This window comes from Dreissena polymorpha, chromosome 5, assembly GCF_020536995.1.
Source record: "Dreissena polymorpha isolate Duluth1 chromosome 5, UMN_Dpol_1.0, whole genome shotgun sequence".
In the NCBI taxonomy this organism is placed as follows: domain Eukaryota; kingdom Metazoa; phylum Mollusca; class Bivalvia; order Myida; family Dreissenidae; genus Dreissena; species Dreissena polymorpha.
In genome coordinates this window covers 67,318,043-67,337,970 of record NC_068359.1, presented here as the reverse complement: position 1 = coordinate 67,337,970, position 19,928 = coordinate 67,318,043, and the positions used below count along the sequence as shown (strand labels likewise).

Genomic DNA, 19,928 nt, shown 5'->3' with positions numbered 1-19,928 from the left:
TGTAAACAGAAAATGCATTTTTCGTTCAATCTTGATGAAACTTGGTATGAATACTCATCCTGACAAAACTTGACATTTATCAAAGTTTGAATCTTGGTCATATGTGTCCATAAACTTTATTACCATTTAAAATCTGGACAAAAACGTTACCATTCTAGCCACATTCATGCCTTAATTATGACAATTTATCAAGGAATGGCCCTTGCTACACTTTGGGGGATTGTGGCCGGGGTCCTTAAAGGGGGAAATTTTGCGTCGTTTTGGGCAAAAAGGGGAATTTTAGAAGATCTTTTCACCAACCATTCAGCACTTAAAATTGCTATATTTTAATGTGATTTACATAAATATACATAAAATCAAAGGTTAATAGCACAATACCAGCTGGCAACTAAGGTATAAAAGTAAAAGAAAAAAACTTTCTTTCTTTTTTTTGAGGGGGGGATTTTTAGCTGAAATAGGGGGAAAAAGTATTCTATTTTAAGGGGGGAATGGGCCCCCAAAATGGCCAAATGAGGGCCCTGCAAGGTCAAGTTCGAATCAGGGTAAATTGGTTTCCAAAAATAGTGTTATCAGACAAAATCTTAGAAAAACTATTACATGCTAGAAGCCATATTTATGACTAAATTTTTTATTAGACATGGTCAGAATATAATATTTATTTTGACCATATCAAGGCCATGTATACAAGTATGTCCGGGTAAGGAGGGGACAAAAACAAGGTCATCTGGTGGAGTCTTCAACAATTAGTTGCACAATGAACCAAGGTGACAGCTGGTTTTATACAAAACACAATAATATACTAATATTTTTTTATTTTCTGAGAATAATAACATCAAAGTGTAGTCGATACAATTGTTTTACCAACAAGTATTTTCACAAGTCCGGAAATATCGACTTGTCCCATATTATCTTTTATTATGTCAATATTCAGTCCCATCAGCTAAAGGGTTTCCTGGTGTATACCAATCAGGCCTCCCTCTTGGACAACATGAATTTAATGCATGTACGTGAAGTGTTGTCCAAGTAATGCATGTACGTGAAGTGTTGTCCAAGATTACAACAAATAATCAGAACCATCAACCAGTTTATTCAAATCTACACATGTAGCACTGGGAAAAACGGGGCTAAATGCAGTCCGCAGAGGCTAATCAGTTGAAATACTTTCCGCTATTAAGGTATTTTTCGTTTTAAGGAAGTTTAATCTTAACTTAACAAAAGTTCAGTTTAGGCAGAAAGTGTCGTCATTGAATACCCTAAGCAAGGTTCAAATAACGGGTAATGATTGTTCTGATTTTTGTTGTAATAACAAATATTAACTTCAATGTTTTTTTTTCTTGCTTTAGGTATACAATAAACACAAGTTTTGATGTTTGATATTAGAGCAAGTGATATTCGTTATTTGCTTAACACATTTTGTATTACATTGCTCACAATATGACATATTTGAACATTCATATTATTATGGGGATCCCTTCTCGAAAAAGTGCACTAAATGCGCATTTAATGCGTATGTTATTGGCACCGTATTTTTTGCTTAACAAGTGCATTTTAATCTGTTAAAAAAAACACTTTACTAGTGTGTTTATACATTTAAGTGTATTTTTTTTCCACGAAATAATACACTTAAGTGCGTTTATTATGATAATAAGTGCGCTTAAGTTTATTTTTAAGTGCATTTATACACTTGAGTGTATTTAAAGACATACAAATAATACACTTCATGGTCAAAGTAATTTTTTTAAAGCGCATTAATACACTTGAGTGCATTTCCAGTCATTCAAATAATACACATTACAGAATTAAAAGCAAATTATTTAAGCGCATTAATACACTTGAGTGCATTTCCAGTCATACAAATAATACACTTATCAGTAACTTAAGTAATCTTTCAAGTGCATCAATACACTTGAGTGTATTTTAACTCATACAAATAATACACTTCATGGAGTATTCAAAGTGAATTTTTTAAGCGCATTAATACACTTGAGTGCATTTCCAGACTTACAAATAAAACACTTCATTGAGTATTCAAAGTGAATTTTTGTAAGCGCATTAATACACTTGAGTGCATTTCCACTGATACAAATAATACACCTTACAAAATTGAAAGTGAATTTTTTAAGCGCATTAATACACTTGAGTGCATTCCCGGTCATACAAATAATACACCTTACAATATTAAAAGTGAATTTTTAAGCGCATTAATACACTTGAGTGCATTTTCAGTCCTACAAATGATACACTTTTTGAAGTGTTGGAAGTGAATTTTTTAAGCGCATTATATGCTCAAGTGTACTTTTTATCACTTCAAATTAATATGCTTAAAAATTAACCAAATTAAAAAAAAATCCCAGCATTTTGAAGTCAGCATTCATTCTTTAAATGAAAGGTTAGTGTAAACACATACATAAAAAACAAAAAGTACAATTCAATAGAAAATACACACTTTTATTTGAATGTTAAACCTTAAAAAACAAAAACAAATGTTACATATCTACATAAAAGAGAGGATTCAAACGGGCTATTGCCTATCTGGAATTAACAATTGAAAATATCAAGCTCATACGAGTGATTTTTCTCCCCTCTGATTACCGGTAACTGATTAACCGCCAAATACAGGTGGTTTCCACTTCAAAAATATTAAAGTTTTCCCCTCCTTAAGCTGAAATTTTTTCCCTTTCATTTACTAGATTTTTATATATTACATTACTTCTAAATCCCTTTTTAATATGGACAAAAGCAGCACATTTAATTCAATCATATTCTCGATCCTAATACATGTATATGATAAATAAACAGTATTCATTAAATTTATATAAATCTATACCTTATTTTTAAGATCTTCCTTTTTTTGTTCATTATTGCGCTAAAACATGCCCTTCTGAGAGCCAGTACGTACAGGTTATATAAATTACAGACACATGAAATTGATTTTTATGCCCCTCTTCGAAGAAGAGGGGGTATATTGCTTTGCACATGTCCGTCTGTCGGTCGGTCTGTCTGTCCGTCCACCAGGTGGTTTCCGGATGATAACTCAAGAACGCTTGGGCCTAGGATCATGAAACTTCATAGGTACATTGATCATGACTCGCAGATGACCCCTATTGATTGTCAGGTCACTAGGTCAAAGGTCAAGGTGACCTGAAATAGTAAAATGGTTTCCGGATGATAACTCAAAAACGCTTATGCCTAGGATCATGAAACTTGATAGGTAGATTGATCATGACTCGCAGATGACCCCTTTTGATTTTAAGATCACTAGGTCAAAGGTCAAGGTCACGGTGACCCGAAATAGTAAAATGGTTTCCGGATGATAACTCAAGAACGCTTAGGCCTAGGATCATGAAACTTCATAGGTACATTGATCATGACTCGCAGATGACCCCTATTGATTGTCAGGTCACTAGGTCAAAGGTCAAGGTGACCTGAAATAGTAAAATGGTTTCCGGATGATAACTCAAAAACGCTTATGCCTAGGATCATGAAACTTGATAGGTAGATTGATCATGACTCGCAGTTGACCCCTATTGATTTTCAGGTCATTATATCAAAGGTCAAGGTCACGGTGACCTGAAATAGTAAAATGGTTTCCGGATGATAACTCAAGAACGCTAATGGCTACGATCATGAAACTTCATAGGTACATTGATCATGACTCGCAGATGACCCCTATGACTTTTGAGGTCACTAGGACAAAGGTCAAGGTCATGGTGACCCAAAATAGTAAAATGGTTTCCGGATGATAACTCAAGAACGCTTATGCCTAGGATCATGAAACTTCATAGGTACATTGATCATGACTCGCAGATGACCCCTATCGATTTTGAGGTCACTAGGTCAAAGGTCAAGTTCACGGTGACCCGAAATATTAGAATGGTTTCCGGATGATAACTGAAGAACGCTTATTCCTAGGATCATGAAACTTGATAGGTAGATTTATCATGACTCGCAAATGACCCCTATTGATTTTCAGGTCACTAGGTCAAAGGTCAAGGTCACAGTGACAAAAAACATATTCACACAATGGCTGTCACTACAATGGAGAGCCCATATGGGGGGCATGCATGTTTTATTTATATTTTCATTAAGTGTTTTATTCAGTGACAAGAAACTTCCACGCAATGGTATTGAGTTATTTCTCTGATCATAGGATGTTATTAGTGCCCTGCACTGACTGCTACTCCTGGTGTTTGTACATAATTATAGATTACCGCATTACTGAGAAGGACTGTGGAGTTAAGCGTTTTCTCTTTTTAATTTCTATCTCTGAAAAGGAAAAAAAACAAAAACATTTGTGTTCGCATGCACAATTACATAGCAGCAATATTTCCCTGTGTCAACAATTAATGCACTAGTGATATGAATTCTGTATTTAGAGTATAAAAGTAATGAACCATACAAGACTAAATATTACTGCAATATTAAAATGTTTACCTTTAACAGGCGATTGTGTGTCCAATATATTGTCCAACTCTTTGTGGTGCCAGAGCAACAATCCTTTTAAACAAGATAGCACAGTTTAAACATTCCTACCCTGCAATTGACTTTTTATTATGCCCCCGGTAGGGTGGCATATAGCAGTTGAACTGTCTGTCAGTATGTCAGTCTGTCCGTCTGTCCGAAAACTTAAATGGCCATAACTTTTTCAATATTGAAGATAGCAACTTGATATTTGGCATGCATGTGCATCTCACGGAGCTGCACATTTTGAGTGGTGAAAGGTGAAGGTCATTCTTTAAGGTCAAATGTCTAATATATGGCATCTGTCCGTCCGTCCAAAAATTTAACATTGGCCATAACGTTTTCACTATTGAAGATAGCAACTTTATATTTGGCATGCATGTGTATCTCAAGGAGCTGAACATTTTGAGTGGTGAAAGGTGAAGGTCAAAGTCATCCTTCACGGTCAAATGTCAAATATATGGCGTCTGTCCGTCCGAAAACTTTAACATTGGCCATAACTTTTTCAATATTGAAGATAGCAACTTGATATTTGGCATGCATGTGTATCTCGTAAAGCTGCACATTTTGAGCGGTGGAAGTTCAAGGTCAAGGTAAAAAAAAATCAAAGCGGCGTTATCATGAAGCTGCACATTTTGAGTGATGGAAGTTCAAGGTCAAGGTCATCCTTGAAGGTAAAAAAAACACAAGAAACCGTCGGAGACGGGTGATGCTCCCCAAAGTTGTTTTTTTGTCACAATATTGCACTATATATTTAGATAAAAGGAAACGTCTTGAGGGGCATAACTTTGGGCAAAATAATACGATGGATGGTTAAGCAACTAAAAAAATTTCAAAGGGCCATAACTCTCTAAATAAATCATCTAACCAGACCCCACTAATAACATGTGCATCTCCTCAAGGTAGTTAAGCTTCCCATAAAGCTTCATTGAAGTCCAGTCAGAAGTTGGGGAGAAAAAGCCCGGACAAGAATTGCACTATATGTTCAGTTTATAGAAAATTTCAAAGGCCATAACTCTGTGAAAAATCATCCGAACATAACCGGCTGGTATGCTCATCTCCTGTTGGTAGTGAAGCTTCCCATAAAGTTTCATTGAATTCCTGTTATAAGTTGCTGAGAAATAACTCAGACAAGAATTGCACTATATGTACAATGGAAAATTTTAAAGGGCCATAACTCTGTGAAAAATCATCCGACCAGAACCGTCTGATAATATGCACATCTCCACTTGGTAGTGAAGCTTCCCATAAAGTTTAATTGAATTCCGGTCATTAGTTGCTGAGAAATAGCCCGGACAATAATTGCACTATATGTACAGTTAATGGAAAATTTCAAAGGGCCATAACTTTGTGAAAAATCTTCTAACCAGAACCGGCTGATAATATGCACATCTCCTTTTGGTAGTGAAGCTTCCCATAAGTTTAATTGAATTCCGGTCATTAGTTGCTGAGAAATAGCCCGGTCAAAAATTGTGCACGGACGAACGGACAGACGAAGCGGCGACTATATGCTCCCCCCAAAAAATGGAAAATTTCAAAGGGCCATAACTCTGTGAAAAATCATCCGACCAGAACCGGCTGATAATATGCACATCTCCACTTGGAAGTGAAGCTTCTCATAAAGTTTAATTGAATTCCGTTCATTAGTTGCTGAGAAATAGCGCGGACAAGAATTGCACTATATGTACAGTTAATGGAAAATTTCAAAGGGCCATAACTCTGTGAAAAATCATCCGACCAGAACCCGCTGATAATATGCACATCTCTTGGTAGTGAAGCTTCCCATAAAGTTTAATTGAATTCCGGTCATTAGTTGCTGAGAAATAGCCCAGACAAGAATTGCACAACATGTACAGTTAATGGAAAATTTCAAAAGGGTATAACTCTGTGAAAAATCATCCGACCAGAACCGCCTGATAATATGCACATCTCCTCTTGGTAGTGAAGCTTCCCATAAAGTTTAATTGAATTCCGGTCATTAGTTGCTGAGAAAAATTGTGCACAGACGGACGGACACACAGACGGACGGACAGACGAAGCGGCGACTATATGCTCCCCCCCCCCCCAAACAATTTTTGGGGGAGCATAAAAAATTTCAAAGCGGCGTTCTCATGAAGCTGCACATTTTGAGTGGTGGAAGTTCAAGGTCAAGGTCATTCTTCAAGGTCAAAGGTCAAAAAAAAAATATATTCAAAGCGGTGCAATAGGGGGCATTGTGTTTCTGACTAACACGTCTCTTGTTGAGATCAAATTTGAGAGTACATTTCACCATGGCTTCGGACAAAGCATTTATTTTATTATTATTCTGCTTCACAAATTTAGACTTTGCTAGCAAGGTAAGTTGGAAGAGCCTGGACTACAAATCTGAGAATGATATGTAGACATTGCTTATGAAGTAAATTGTATCTGCCTCTTGTTCAAGTAAGGCTATTGCCAGTAACCTATACATAAGTGGTAAACCAGCTTATTTAGAAAACTTAAAAGTAAGTACCGGTATTTACTGAATAAAGGGAGGATGACAGAATAATTAATAAAAATGGGAAAATATTAAATATACAAACAAACAAAAAGATTGGTGTTAATAGTTCAGGGTAGAGTTGCTCAAAACTTAACAGCCAAATACTTGCTGTTTTGATTCCTATATTCCGATAAATTGTCTAAACCGGTAGTTAAAATCAACCCCTGTATTTTTAAACAGCTTATTTATTTTTATTCCGAAAAATCTTGTGCCAAATTTGGTGTGTTGCGCATCTCAAAACTTCTGTGAACAACTTTTCGAGAATTTCTACGCTTAAATATTATTGCTTTCTTTGCTTGTATCAAACAAAGATTTTGTGTTTGGTCATAGAATGTTCTGTATATCTCAGTTGACAATTCATAAAAGTGAACGTATTCAACACATATTTTCTGAACTTAAATACAAGCTGAACAAGTAAATATGACAAAATATATAAGTATTTGTGGTGTAACATTTTTAGAGATTGCCTTAACTACTGACATTTTAGTACTCTGCTTGTGTAACATGTGGGGACTTTGGTGTACCCCGGGTCAGTTTGTTTGAATCTTAATTACTCAAAAAGTGACATTGATGAAACGCAGTATGTTGAAATAGGGCCATATTGGTAAAATGCACAATATTTCAGTTTTTCGTCAGACAAAAATTGTTGCAGCTATGGTTACATAATAAATTGGAAACAAGATGTGTTTGTGAAACACAATGTCCCCCTATATGACGTTTGACCTTGAAGGATGACCTTGACCTTTCACCACTCAAAATGTGCAGCTCCATGAGATACACATGCATGCCAAATATCAAGTTGCTATCTTCAATATTGCAAAAGTATTCATAAAATAAGCGATTTGGGCCACATATATTTGACCTTGAAGGATGACCTTGACCTTTCACCACTCAAAATGTGCAGCTCCATGAGATACACATGCATACCAAATATCAAGTTGCTATCTTCAATATTGCAAAAGTATTCATAAAATAAGCGTTTGGGCCACATATATTTGACCACTGACCTTGAAGGATGACCTTTACCTTAACCTTTCACCACTCAAAATGTGCAGCTCCATGAGATACACATGCATGCCAAATATCAAGTTGCTATCTTCAATATTGCAAAAGTATTCATAAAATAAGCGATTTGGGCCACATATATTTGACCTCTCACCTTGAAGGATGACCTTGACCATGACCTTTCACCACTCAATATGTGCAGCTCCACGAGATACACATGCATGCCAAATATCAAGTTGCTATCTTCAATATTGCAAAAGTATTCATAAAATGAGCGATTTTGGCCAAATATATTTGACCTCTGACCTTAAAGGATGACCTTGAACTTCACCTTTCACCTCTCAAAATGTGCAGCTCCATGAGATACACATGCATGCCAAATATCAAGTTGCTATATTCAATATAGCAAAAGTTATTGCAAAATGTTAAAGTTGGCGCAAACAGACCAACCAACCGTTACAGACCAACCAACCAACCAACAGATAGGGCAAAAACAATATGTCCCCCACTACTATAGTGGGGGACACGGCAAAAACAATATGTCCCCCACTACTATAGTGGGGGACATAAAAAAAGAATCTGGATCCTGCAATACCTAAAATGTACTTGAGTTGGTATGATGGAAGTCAGTGTCAGTGGATAGATGGTTATAAGGTGAAAATTGAAGCTATTTTTTGCCCATGTTTGTCTGAAAAATCTGAACCCTGTAAAAACTCAAAAAGTACTTAAGCTAAGTTGATGAAACTCTGTATGTGGAAAGATTACCATATGCGGAATACAAATGTTATCTTAGTTTGTTGTTTTTTTTTTTCAGAACAAAATTTGGATGTTATGGTTACAGAAATGATTGAAAACTATATTCTGCATCCTGCCATGGAGTACTTAAACCAAGTGAATGTTACTGTTCTTATTCCAACATAAAGGACTGCTGTTTTGTCTGTGACAAAAATCTTGTTTGTACAAGTTTTTCAAAACTCTATATGTATTTTCTATGGAACTTTAGTATTAGCATATCTACATGTCATTCACAATAATACCAATGTAGCTGTTACGATTAATTTAAATATATGTTCCTTGTTATAACTGGTATATTTATGTGATAAAAGAACAGCTTGTTAATTAAGCTGGCTATTACAATTTTGAACAACTTTTCATATCCAGTACATATTATATTTAGTGCAGACATACCATGGTTCTGCCTTGAGAGCACATTACTCCAGCATGCAAGCAACTGTGCCGCAGGTCGGCTGATTCCCTTCACACAGTCTGCAGCCTTGGCCAGGTTCTGGTTGTATTTAACTTCCTGCAGCTCATATGACCCTATAAAATACACGCATGAATACGGTACACATTGTATGCATGAACTTCGGTTCATAAACATGCTTCGACTTTTTATAAAAGCATATTATAATTGTATGAAATGGATAGTATCATCATACAAATAGTCACGAACATTTCATGTAGTATACAATTGAACAAATTCTAACATCCGGTATCAAAGTTTCTTGTATTGTATATAATGGGAATGTTATGTCCCTATTTTTAACCCTTTCAGTGCGGGAACCGAATTTTAAAGGCCTTTGCAAACAGTTTGGATCCAGATGAGACGCCACAGAACGTGGCGTCTCATCAGGATCCAAACTGTTTGCTATTCTGATAGTATTCTTTGAAAAAAATCGAAGAAAATGCTAATTTTAGAAATTCTGCAGACGACATTTTAGCAGACGACAAATTTCCCAGCATGCAAAGGGTTAAGATGATGATATCCAATTCCAAGATGCACTGCCTCAGAAAGTATGTCTGCACACTTTCTGCTACTAGCTACATACAAGAACATGATACTGTTTTAATTGTTAACCGTCCCTCATCTCATCGGTACCACCCATTTCCATTATGTATTTTTTTCATAATTAAGAGTGTTGCAGTTCGGCAGTGAAAAGTAGTAGAATAGCCTGGAACATTACATGATTAAGGATGACTGGCAGTGAGTTAAGTGTCGTCCCAGATTTTATAAGAATGATTGCTTTTGCGTAAAGTGTCGTCCCAAATTAGCCTTGCAGTCCGCACATGGACGACACTTAACGCACATGAGAACTTATACCCGAATCTGGTTCCGGATAGACGACGTCTGTGCCTGGCAAGCATTGAAGGGCGTTGTTCCTCTGCATGAGACACATTGGCATGATGTGGGCGATAAAGTCGTCCTGCCAACGCCGGTCGGTCGCCAGGGCCTGGCGCACGCGACGCCGTTCATCCAGGCTTCCTAGAACCAGACAGCGCGGTGATAATTCACGTATCCTCTGCTTAGTTCAATAGCTTATTAAATGCTTGTATTGTATAGTGTTGTTAATTGGAATTAATGGACGATATCTGTCACATATACATGTGAAAATGCATTTTCTTTCATCACAAACGACCAGACACGGACATTAAACTTTGGGCGACACTCATATGAATAGATCGCCGTTTTGAAACTGCTTTTCATTTAAACAATCTTGTAACAAATCACACATTCCTACGTTACAGTGCACAAGTTTGTAATTACAAACACAAGCAGTTTAAAAAGTGTGGACACATGGCGCTGCATACCACTACTTTTGTACTTAATAACGATTATATACGTACGTGTGCATGGTTTATTTTACCATATTCCCAAATATGAACGATGTCGTTGATCCCGTCCCCTAGTTCCGTGGTCCAAAATCCAACCATTTTAGAATAAAAGGTTCGCACCGGCATCGACTGTTTAGCCATCTCGAGGAAACGTTTTCACGGTGTGCACATGCATTCGGTAGTGACGTTTCTCGTAGATCTTGCTCGTTTGCGTTGATGCATGGCACCGCGTCGTGACAAAACAGTTCTGTACGGTACATATGACGTTTATTGAAATAAAGAAATTGTATTATGAAGATTTAAGGAACTCAAGTATTAAATGTAAGGAACTCAAGTATTAAATGTACCATCTGTACATGACATTTCCCGCAAAAAAGTGAATTTTAAGTTAACTTTGTATAAACACGACCTACTTTACAACCCTGCAATGACTGAAGTGAAGCCACTAATTCAGTGATGATATTTGAGCCTCGTTTTTGGAAAACTGGGCTTAATGCAATTGCGTAGTGTCGTCCGAGATAAGCCTTTGCGGACCACACTTTCTGCATTTACGGAATTTTTCGTTTAAATGAAGTCTCTTCTAAACGAAAATTTTGTGTCGTCCTTGATTAGCTTGTCTGGACTGCACAGGCTTATCTGCAATGACACTTTACGCAGTCTGCATTAAACCTAGTTTTCCCCGAACCAGGCTTATAAATGAACGGCGTAACATGTAGAACCTGTGACCTAGCTCATTTAGCGCTATTTAATGCTTGTGAACGAATAACTAGCAGACAGTAATAAACAAAACAAAAAAGATACGCATTGGGCTCTATTTCGATTATGCCCGTAATCTTTGTGCTTAAAATTCTTGAAATTTCTTTTGAAAAATACAGTTTTAAAACCATCAGTTTAACGTGTGCATTGGCACAACACAATACTGTATGTATGTTTATACATAGGCCAAATCATACAGCACAGCTAAATCGCTGATGCGGAACCATGCCTCTCAACCTTGTATGTTCACAGTATTAAACTTAAACTTCGTCTGATTAGAAGGCTGTATAACCTTTACGTTGTGTCAATTAAATTGTATAACCAACGCCATCTCTGTAATATTACTCTTTTTTAGTTTATCTCAGTTAAGTCATTTTTAACATCTTTTATGTTTGCTATTATTTAACGTAACCTGCATACCCGAGGATGCCGAAGAAGCAGTGCTAAATCTCTTACCCTGACCTTGGTAAACATGTCGATTTAATATTGATAATATAAATAAGTGAGTAGAAGTGATAATCCGCAGTGTTTTATCAATGTTACGTCTTTGGCCAATGCTCACATTTTCTGTCAAGTTTATTTCAGATGGGAAGAACACCGATCGACTTGCTGAATATATCTGGGACAAAAATGCAAGGATATGTTTTCTGACGCTCAACGTATACGCTGTGTTGTAATGACTGTACCGTTGTGGCTGTATTTACCGTGTAAGACATGCGCATGGCTTTACTTTGATATTAGTCCAACTTGTTGACGCTCTCAAATATTAAGCTACTTTTATATTGGTAATATTTGGAGAGAATTTTCAAAATTTCCAAAGAATTTAGCCCATATAAAAAGTATCTCTAAATTCTTTGCTCGTCTTCTAAATAAGACTGACTTTGGTATATTTGCGTACATTATTGTGATTTAACGGAGTTGCTTGTTTAAAATACTGCTATAAATGTAAATCTTAATTACCGAGATCTCTTGTCTAATGACAGCGATTGCTGCGATTCGTCTATCAAGTCTTATAGGTAGCGTCACGTGGAAGGGCGGACTTCACATGCTATCTAGGAGGACACTTTACGCACATGCATTAACACCCGTTTTCTGAGTTCGAGGCTCAATTGTATCAGTGAATGGCATATGCTACATGTATGGTCTTTATATTTATTATGTGAAACATGTTATATATCCCGTAAAAACACGTAACGGTAATGTGGCATTTTTTTCTTGCTCGTTTACCAGCAAGAATTTATCATACATGATACTCGTTATATTTAACAATAATAGCTTACAGTTTGTCAACCAGTTCCGGATAATCAGCAGTTCCGATTAATTTGTATTTAATTTTCCATAACGCCCCAATAAAAACAAAATGATAAGTGTCCTCGGTAAACATTAGGTAAAGGAATAAATTAACACAGTTTTATCAAGAAAGCTTTTGTATTGTGCTTACAGGGGGCATAAATGCAGCAAAAAGTTAACCGGAACTGATTGAGTTACGTTTTGAAATGTGCATATGGATAAAGAAGGCTTTATTATTTTCAAATAAACTTTTTTCCGATGGAAAACAAATGCCATGACAATGTTTTGAAACACTTATTCTGTATGTTGAATGATTTTTAATAATTTTCCGAAGGGTGAACTTTAATTGGCTATTTTTGACAGAAAACTGCATAAGCCGTCGACTGGCCTAACCTGTTATACAGAATAAGTTTTACCCTTTATTTTTACATCTTTGCACATTGACACTAAACCGCGAAAGAAATTATTGTGGTCAATAGAATTAACGTTTTTGCAGGGTTATTCTAAACTGGTTGACTGACGGTATATGGTTCGTATGTCAGATTATTTCATTTGATTTGTCGTTGTTAGTTTTCTTTTCACTGGCTGCACTGGCTCTATGTCGTCTCAATGCGATTTAATGTCATATTTCTTTGAGCTTTATTCCATGAGGTTGACGCCTGTATTCCCACAAACATAGATAACGTTTCATAAGCTTTAACTCGATGTCTCTTATTTTGAATTTCGATCATTCCGCGTTAAAAATGTTGTTGTTTGCTTCAATATTTTTGTATGTAATTAATGAAATAGCATATAGATAATGATGAAAATAACCAAATATTATTTAAGCTTGCCAATTTATTTGAACTTCAAGAAAATGTTTTCACCGTTAATTTTTGCTCTTTAACATATTATTGTTATGCATGTCAAGTGAGATATTTTTGTGCATAAAAGTTTAGAGTGAACATTTATACAGTCTCCTTCAAGATGTAAATTTTCTTTCATCATGTATCATCTTCACACAATCGTATGTAATTGTTATCGAACTTTTCTTACACATAATAGTATATACCAGCGCATACATATATCTTTCAAACGTCAATCGTATACTGCCGATATATAGTTAGGAAAGCCAAGCACAGTTCTAAATCACAGGTGGTTAGCGTGTGGCTATGATATTAATTAGTAAAAACATCATTTTGAATGAAAAAATAATCAAATTATAACGAAAAATCAACTTATCTGGGGAAAAAATCAAAACTCAAAGGTCAAATTTTAAGAAATAACACGATACACAACTCGCATTACCTACTCGTTTACGATCTGATCCGATTCAAGTATGAAATCTTCAGTTAGTGATAATGTTTGATTGCAAATGATGTTTTAACCAATTAATATCATAGCCACACGCTTACCACCTGTGTTCTTGATTGGTCAGGTGAAATGGAATTCTTAATAAGTCAGCTGAAATGGAATTTTTAATCCGTCAGTTGAAACGGAGTTCTAAATTGGTCAGCTGCAATGGAGTTCCAAATTGGTTAGCTGCAACTGTAGCCCTAAATTGGTCAGCTGAAATGTAGCCCTAAATTGGTCAGCTGAAATGTAGCCCTAAATTGGTCAGCTGAAATGTAGCCCTAAATTGGTCAGCTGAAATGTAGCCCTAAATTGGTCAGCTGAAATGTAGTTGATAATAGGTCTGCTGATGTGGAGTTCTTTATTGGTCTGCTGAAGTGGTTACATGATGACTAGAGAGTACATTTAATAGGGATTAGCAAGACTATGGAATATTTGAATGAACAGACAATTACGCAATATGATTGAAAGATAGTTTTATTGATTTAAAAAAAAACACTTAAATAAAAAGTATAAAGGAAGTTGGATTTCAATAGTAACTTTGCTCATATCTGGTGTATGTTCTTCCAGCCGGTTTAGATAGAATCCAGAACGTCACATACTGCATTGAAGCGGACGAGGATGTCAATAAGCTCCTGGGCCTTGTTCTGAAATGACAAGGACATGGGATGTGAGAATGTGTTGTTTCATTGAGTGAAATAAAATGAGCTTGGGGAGAAATGTGCGTTACTGCGGCGCAGACTTGAGTCTTACAAATCAATAAAACTAGTTGATTAAGCGTTTTGTAAATTGTGTTCGGTGTCAAAGTGTATGACAAGTATCAGTTTAAAATAAGAAACTAATATCCATGTATCACGTAAATATCACTTTGCTGTTGTTTGTCAGCGCAATTCCACTGGAAGGGAATGCAACTTAAGGTAGAGCCACTGTAATGGACACCTTTCCAAACATAATCTAATGTATTATTTTCTTAATCAGCATCATTTCACTGAACTAAATGCACATTTTAGGTAGGCTTTCCATGCTTTTTAAAAACATATACTGATTTTTTCAAAACCACCCCCACGCTCGGCATTTGTCTAGATTATTTGTGCCCCTTGGGGTATATGAAAGTTCCATAATTCATCCAGATTTTCAATATATGGGCATGCAGTTGGTTTGTACATATGCAGTAAAGGTGTTTTAAGTTTAAACAAGATGAAATAAGTATTCGTTTACAGACATTAATTTTTTTATATATCTTGTTATCTATGGAAGTGCGCCATAAAATGTAAGTGGTTTCAGCCAAGAAGAAATTGGGTTGGTTAAAACAAAGTGTCCTAAAATTCAAAATAGTATCATTTAAGTAATATTTTAAACTTATACTGCAAAAATACTAAGAAAATTACAGATTTACCGTTTACTTTTTGATATTTTCGCGAGCGCATGGCGCTAGTGAAACTATGAAAATTTTGTACTTCGATGCAAAGCTTGATATATACAGGTAGTTATTGCAATTGTTGTGTTATTGCTGGAAAACCAGACTACTATTTAACAATAAACATAGCTTATGTGCTATAATAAATCAAATTACAAACATATTGACTTGACCACTGGGCAACGACAACTTCACATTAGTATCTACTTAAATTAGATATCCATAAGTAAAGAGGTAACAAGGGCAGTTGGTAAAACATGCATGCCCCCATATGGGCTCTCCGTTGTAGTGACAGCCATTGTGTGAATATGTTTTTTTGTCTCTGTGACCTTGTTCTTTGACCTAGTGACCTGAACATCAATAGGGGTCATCTGCCAGTCATTATCAATGTACCTTTGAAGTTTCATGATCCTAGCCATAAGCGTTCTTGAGTTATCATCCGGAGACCATTTTACTATTTCGTGTCACCGTGACCTTGACCTTTGACCTAGTGACCTCAAAATCAATAGGGGTTATCTGCGAGTCATGATCAATCTACCTATCAAGTTTCATGATCCTAGGCATAAACGATCTTCAGTTATCATCCGGAAACCATTTTACTATTTCGGGTCACCGTGACCTTGACCTTTGACCTAGTGGCCTGAAAATCAATAGGGGTCATCTGCCAGCCATTATCAATCTACCTACGAAGTTTCATGATCCTTGGCATAAGCGTTCTTGAGTTATCATCCGGAAACCATTTTACTTTTTCGGGTCACTGTGACCTTGACCTTTGACCTAGTGACCTGAAAATCAATAGGGGTCATCTGCGAGTCATGATCAATCTACCTATCAAGTTTCATGATCCTAGGCCTAAGCATTCTTGAGTTATCATCCGGAAACCATTTTACTATTTCGTGTCACCGTGACCTTGACCTTTGACCTAGTGACCTCAAAATCAATAGGGGTCATCTGCGAGTCATGATCAATGTACCTATGAAGTTTCATGATCCTAGGCCCAAGCGTTCTTGAGTTATCATCCGGAAACCACCTGGTGGACGGACCGACCGACTGACCGACCGACAGACCGACATGTGCAAAGCAATATACCCCCTCTTCTTCGAAGGGGGGCATAAAATGGCTCTTCGATCTTCGAAGAAATCGCGGGAAATCATTAAGTGGCTCTACCTCAATTCACGCATCTGCTTATGGTAAATTGTTTGATTATCAAGGATGATCTCATGTTACAAAAAAAGCATAATTATGCGAATCAGGGACGCACTTTCCACTTAAGAGTGGGTGTTCGTTGAAGCGAGACTATACGTTTTTTATATTTTTTAAATTGTAATATATTGATAAAAAATATGTTACACAAAATAGGCAAGAAAAATTATACATTGAAGACGAATTTCATAAAATACAGCGAATACTAATTAGCGCCCCGAGCCGATTGTGACGAAGATATTTCGTACATATTTTCCTACAATAACCGAAGCATTCGTCTTTTTATTAGGATCTGAGATAGTGTTCGTGTGTCGTATGAATAGATTTAGTTGCAGAAAATTAAAATGATCCGTAAAACTAAAGAAGAGAATTTGTTTAAACAAAGAATTCCATAAAAGCGGACTGCACAGGCAAATCTGGAACGACAATACGCATATGCATGAATCTGGAACGACAATACGCATATGCATGAATCTGGAACGACAATACGCATATGCATGAATCTGGAACGACAATACGCATATGCATGAATCTCCCTTTTTACAGAGCAAGGCTCAATTATTGTGTATTAAACATCAGCCGCACTTACCCCATCGTCAAGCGGGATTCTTTCAACCTGGTCGCATGTGCGGCGGAATATGCTAGCAGCGCTTGGCGGGCCAGGGCGGCTACCGCTTGGCGGGCTAGGGCGGCTACCGCTTTGCGGGGTAGGGCGGCTACCGCTTGACGGGCCAGGGCGGCTACCCCTTGGCGTACGGCGCTCGCGCTGAAAACACGAAAAAATATTGCTTTATTTTTCTTGTTCTTGCTGAAAGAAATTACTGTTTTTGTTCATGTTTTTGTTTCCATGGTTGTTATTGTACACATAAAGATTTAGAGTTTATTTCAGATTATGTTTGGCTTAAAACCAACGTTTACATATATAGTGCATATACCCTATATATGTATAAGTGGTTTTAAATTTGTACTGATATTAATCAAACTATAAAATAGATCTTACCAAGGGTTCGTTAGCAGCAAAGAAGTCAAGCAGATCATCGCAAACTGGGTCAATAGAAGCGAAGACTGCGTCAAAAGTAGCGTTGGCGTTGACAATGGTACCTATTGCAAGCCCCCGACAGAAGTTTTTGGCGGCGGAAAGTCCACTTGATGTACGGCCCTGACCCCTGTTTTCATCCTCGGGTGGCGGGCCATTTCCCCTGTTCCCAGTTGTCGGAGGCTACCACGTTATTAATAGGAACATAAGAGGTGTGTTCTTAGAAAACAATATATTGTTAATTTAATAACACCATGTAGATTTTGAATAAAGGTACTGACAAGAGCTGCTAGCACCGTACGATTTCAGTATTCTATGCACACAATAATTATACTTTTTACGATGGAAATACATTTATAATACTTTTACGATAGAAATCATATTTTATACGAAGGACATGCATGGACATGGATTGTTTAATATTTTTACATGATTATGACATATAGTTTTACATGAATGAGCGTTACAGGTTTGATCAACACAATATATATATATACACTTTGATAGGTTCGACGTGCAGTAAATCAATTAAAATTAAAATTTAATAGTTAAATATCAACAATTATATGTGTGCAAGTAGAATACCCTACATACCGGTGAGGAGGAAATATGAACATACATAAGCTAAAGTCCCGGAAATATCGCCAAGCAAATAATAAGTGCATCGCTGTTAGTACAGAGCCGCGTCATGCGGAAATGAACATCTGCCACCAGCTTATCTCCAGATCACACTGCACATTCGCCCAGTCCGGTCAGGAATTACCATGTCCGCTAATGTGGCCACGAAACCTTGCTAGACTTAAAGCGGACATAGTAGCCATTGAGCAGACAACGCGACTGGAGCTACGCTGACCGCATATAGCATAAGAACCATTTTCACATGACGCAGCTCGAATAACGATATTATTATTTGTACTAACTCCTCTAGCCTCTGCAGCCAAGATTATACAGGCGAACACTGCAACCAGCCACTTCATCTGTAAAGAAAAATCCACGTGTAATCACTAAAATTCCTCAAATATTTATTATAATATTTGTATGGTGACTTCAACTGGTATGACAACACGTTTCAGTAACACATGATAATGCTGCTGCTGTCAAAGGGACTGTCAACCGCAATTGACGAAAAATGAAAAGTTTTAAAATACCGTATATTTTTACAATGATTAGTTTATATTTATTAAAATATCACGACTGGTATATTACATTACTAGAAAAAAGTTCATATTTTCAGTATATTCGGTAATAAAATTTCGCGATTTGAAATCGAAATTACATCGCGAAAATAGGTGACATAGCGATATACACACTATAAATAACGCAAGTAGATTTATCATTATATATATATATATAATATATACAATTCACTACGCTTTCACAATTTGCATTCCTGGGTTTACCACGTGACGATGATGATCAATCTACTTGCGTTATTTATAGTTAACTGGTAGTTACCTGGTAGACATACCCAGTAAAAAAAATTACCGAATATACTGAAAATATGAACTTTTTTCAAGTAATGAAATATACCAGTCGTGATATTTTAATCAATATAAACCAATACTTGTAAAAAATACGGTATTTTAGAACTTTTATTTTTTCGTCATTCGCTGTTGATAGCACAGGTGGTTAGCGTGTGGCTATGATATTTATTAGTGAAAACATCATTTCGAATGATAAATAATCATATTATAACGAAAAATTAACTTTTCAGAAAAAAAAATAACTATCAAATATATATATATTTGATAGTGAATTTTTTTTCCAGAAAAGTAAATTTTTCGTTATAATATGATTATTTATCATTCAAAATGATGTTTTCACTAATTAATATCATAGCCACACGCTAACCACCTGTGGTTGACAGTACAAAAATAGCTCTACACTTCCATAAAAATTCTGTCACAAAACAAAGAATACTAAGTAGAATGAACTGCTATCATTAGCTTAAGTCAACTAAACAAAACCCATAAGGGCATATACATTTGTATGCAAGGTTATTTTGTATCGTTATTTTACTTTGTTGTTTTGATACTCATCACTTTAACCCATTTATGCCTAACGTCTAGAAAAAAGGCCTTTGCAAACAGCGTAGACCCAGATGAGACGCCGCATGATGCGGCGTCTCATCAGGGTCTGTGCTGTTTGCTTAAAGAAATTTCTGTAAGAAATATTCTAAATATAGAAATGAATATACTAGACATCCCTAATTTTGGAAATAAATTGATACAATTTTGAAGGATGAGAGAGTCCACTAGGCATAAATGGGTTAAATATATGTGTTGAAAACCGAAGCT

At 36.3% G+C, this 19,928-nt stretch overlaps 2 protein-coding genes across 2 annotated transcripts; both read right to left on the bottom strand.

Annotated features, from left to right (window-relative positions):
- Positions 1 to 2,530: 2,530 nt before the first annotated feature.
- On the bottom strand, positions 2,531 to 10,242 carry LOC127880958 (uncharacterized). Its single transcript, XM_052428476.1, has 4 exons — positions 10,086 to 10,242; positions 9,173 to 9,304; positions 4,435 to 4,497; positions 2,531 to 4,266 (listed from the first exon to the last, which is right to left on the bottom strand). Exons 1-4 carry the CDS (start codon positions 10,165 to 10,167, stop codon positions 4,208 to 4,210), a joined length of 336 nt encoding a protein of 111 aa, XP_052284436.1. The 5' UTR covers positions 10,168 to 10,242; the 3' UTR covers positions 2,531 to 4,207.
- Positions 10,243 to 14,436: 4,194 nt separating this feature from the next.
- Positions 14,437 to 19,026, bottom strand: LOC127832013 (uncharacterized). The gene is made up of 5 exons (XM_052357145.1): positions 19,003 to 19,026; positions 18,552 to 18,608; positions 17,596 to 17,814; positions 17,185 to 17,361; positions 14,437 to 14,622 (listed from the first exon to the last, which is right to left on the bottom strand). Exons 2-5 carry the CDS (start codon positions 18,606 to 18,608, stop codon positions 14,551 to 14,553), a joined length of 525 nt encoding a protein of 174 aa, XP_052213105.1. The 5' UTR covers positions 19,003 to 19,026; the 3' UTR covers positions 14,437 to 14,550.
- Positions 19,027 to 19,928: the final 902 nt, after the last annotated feature.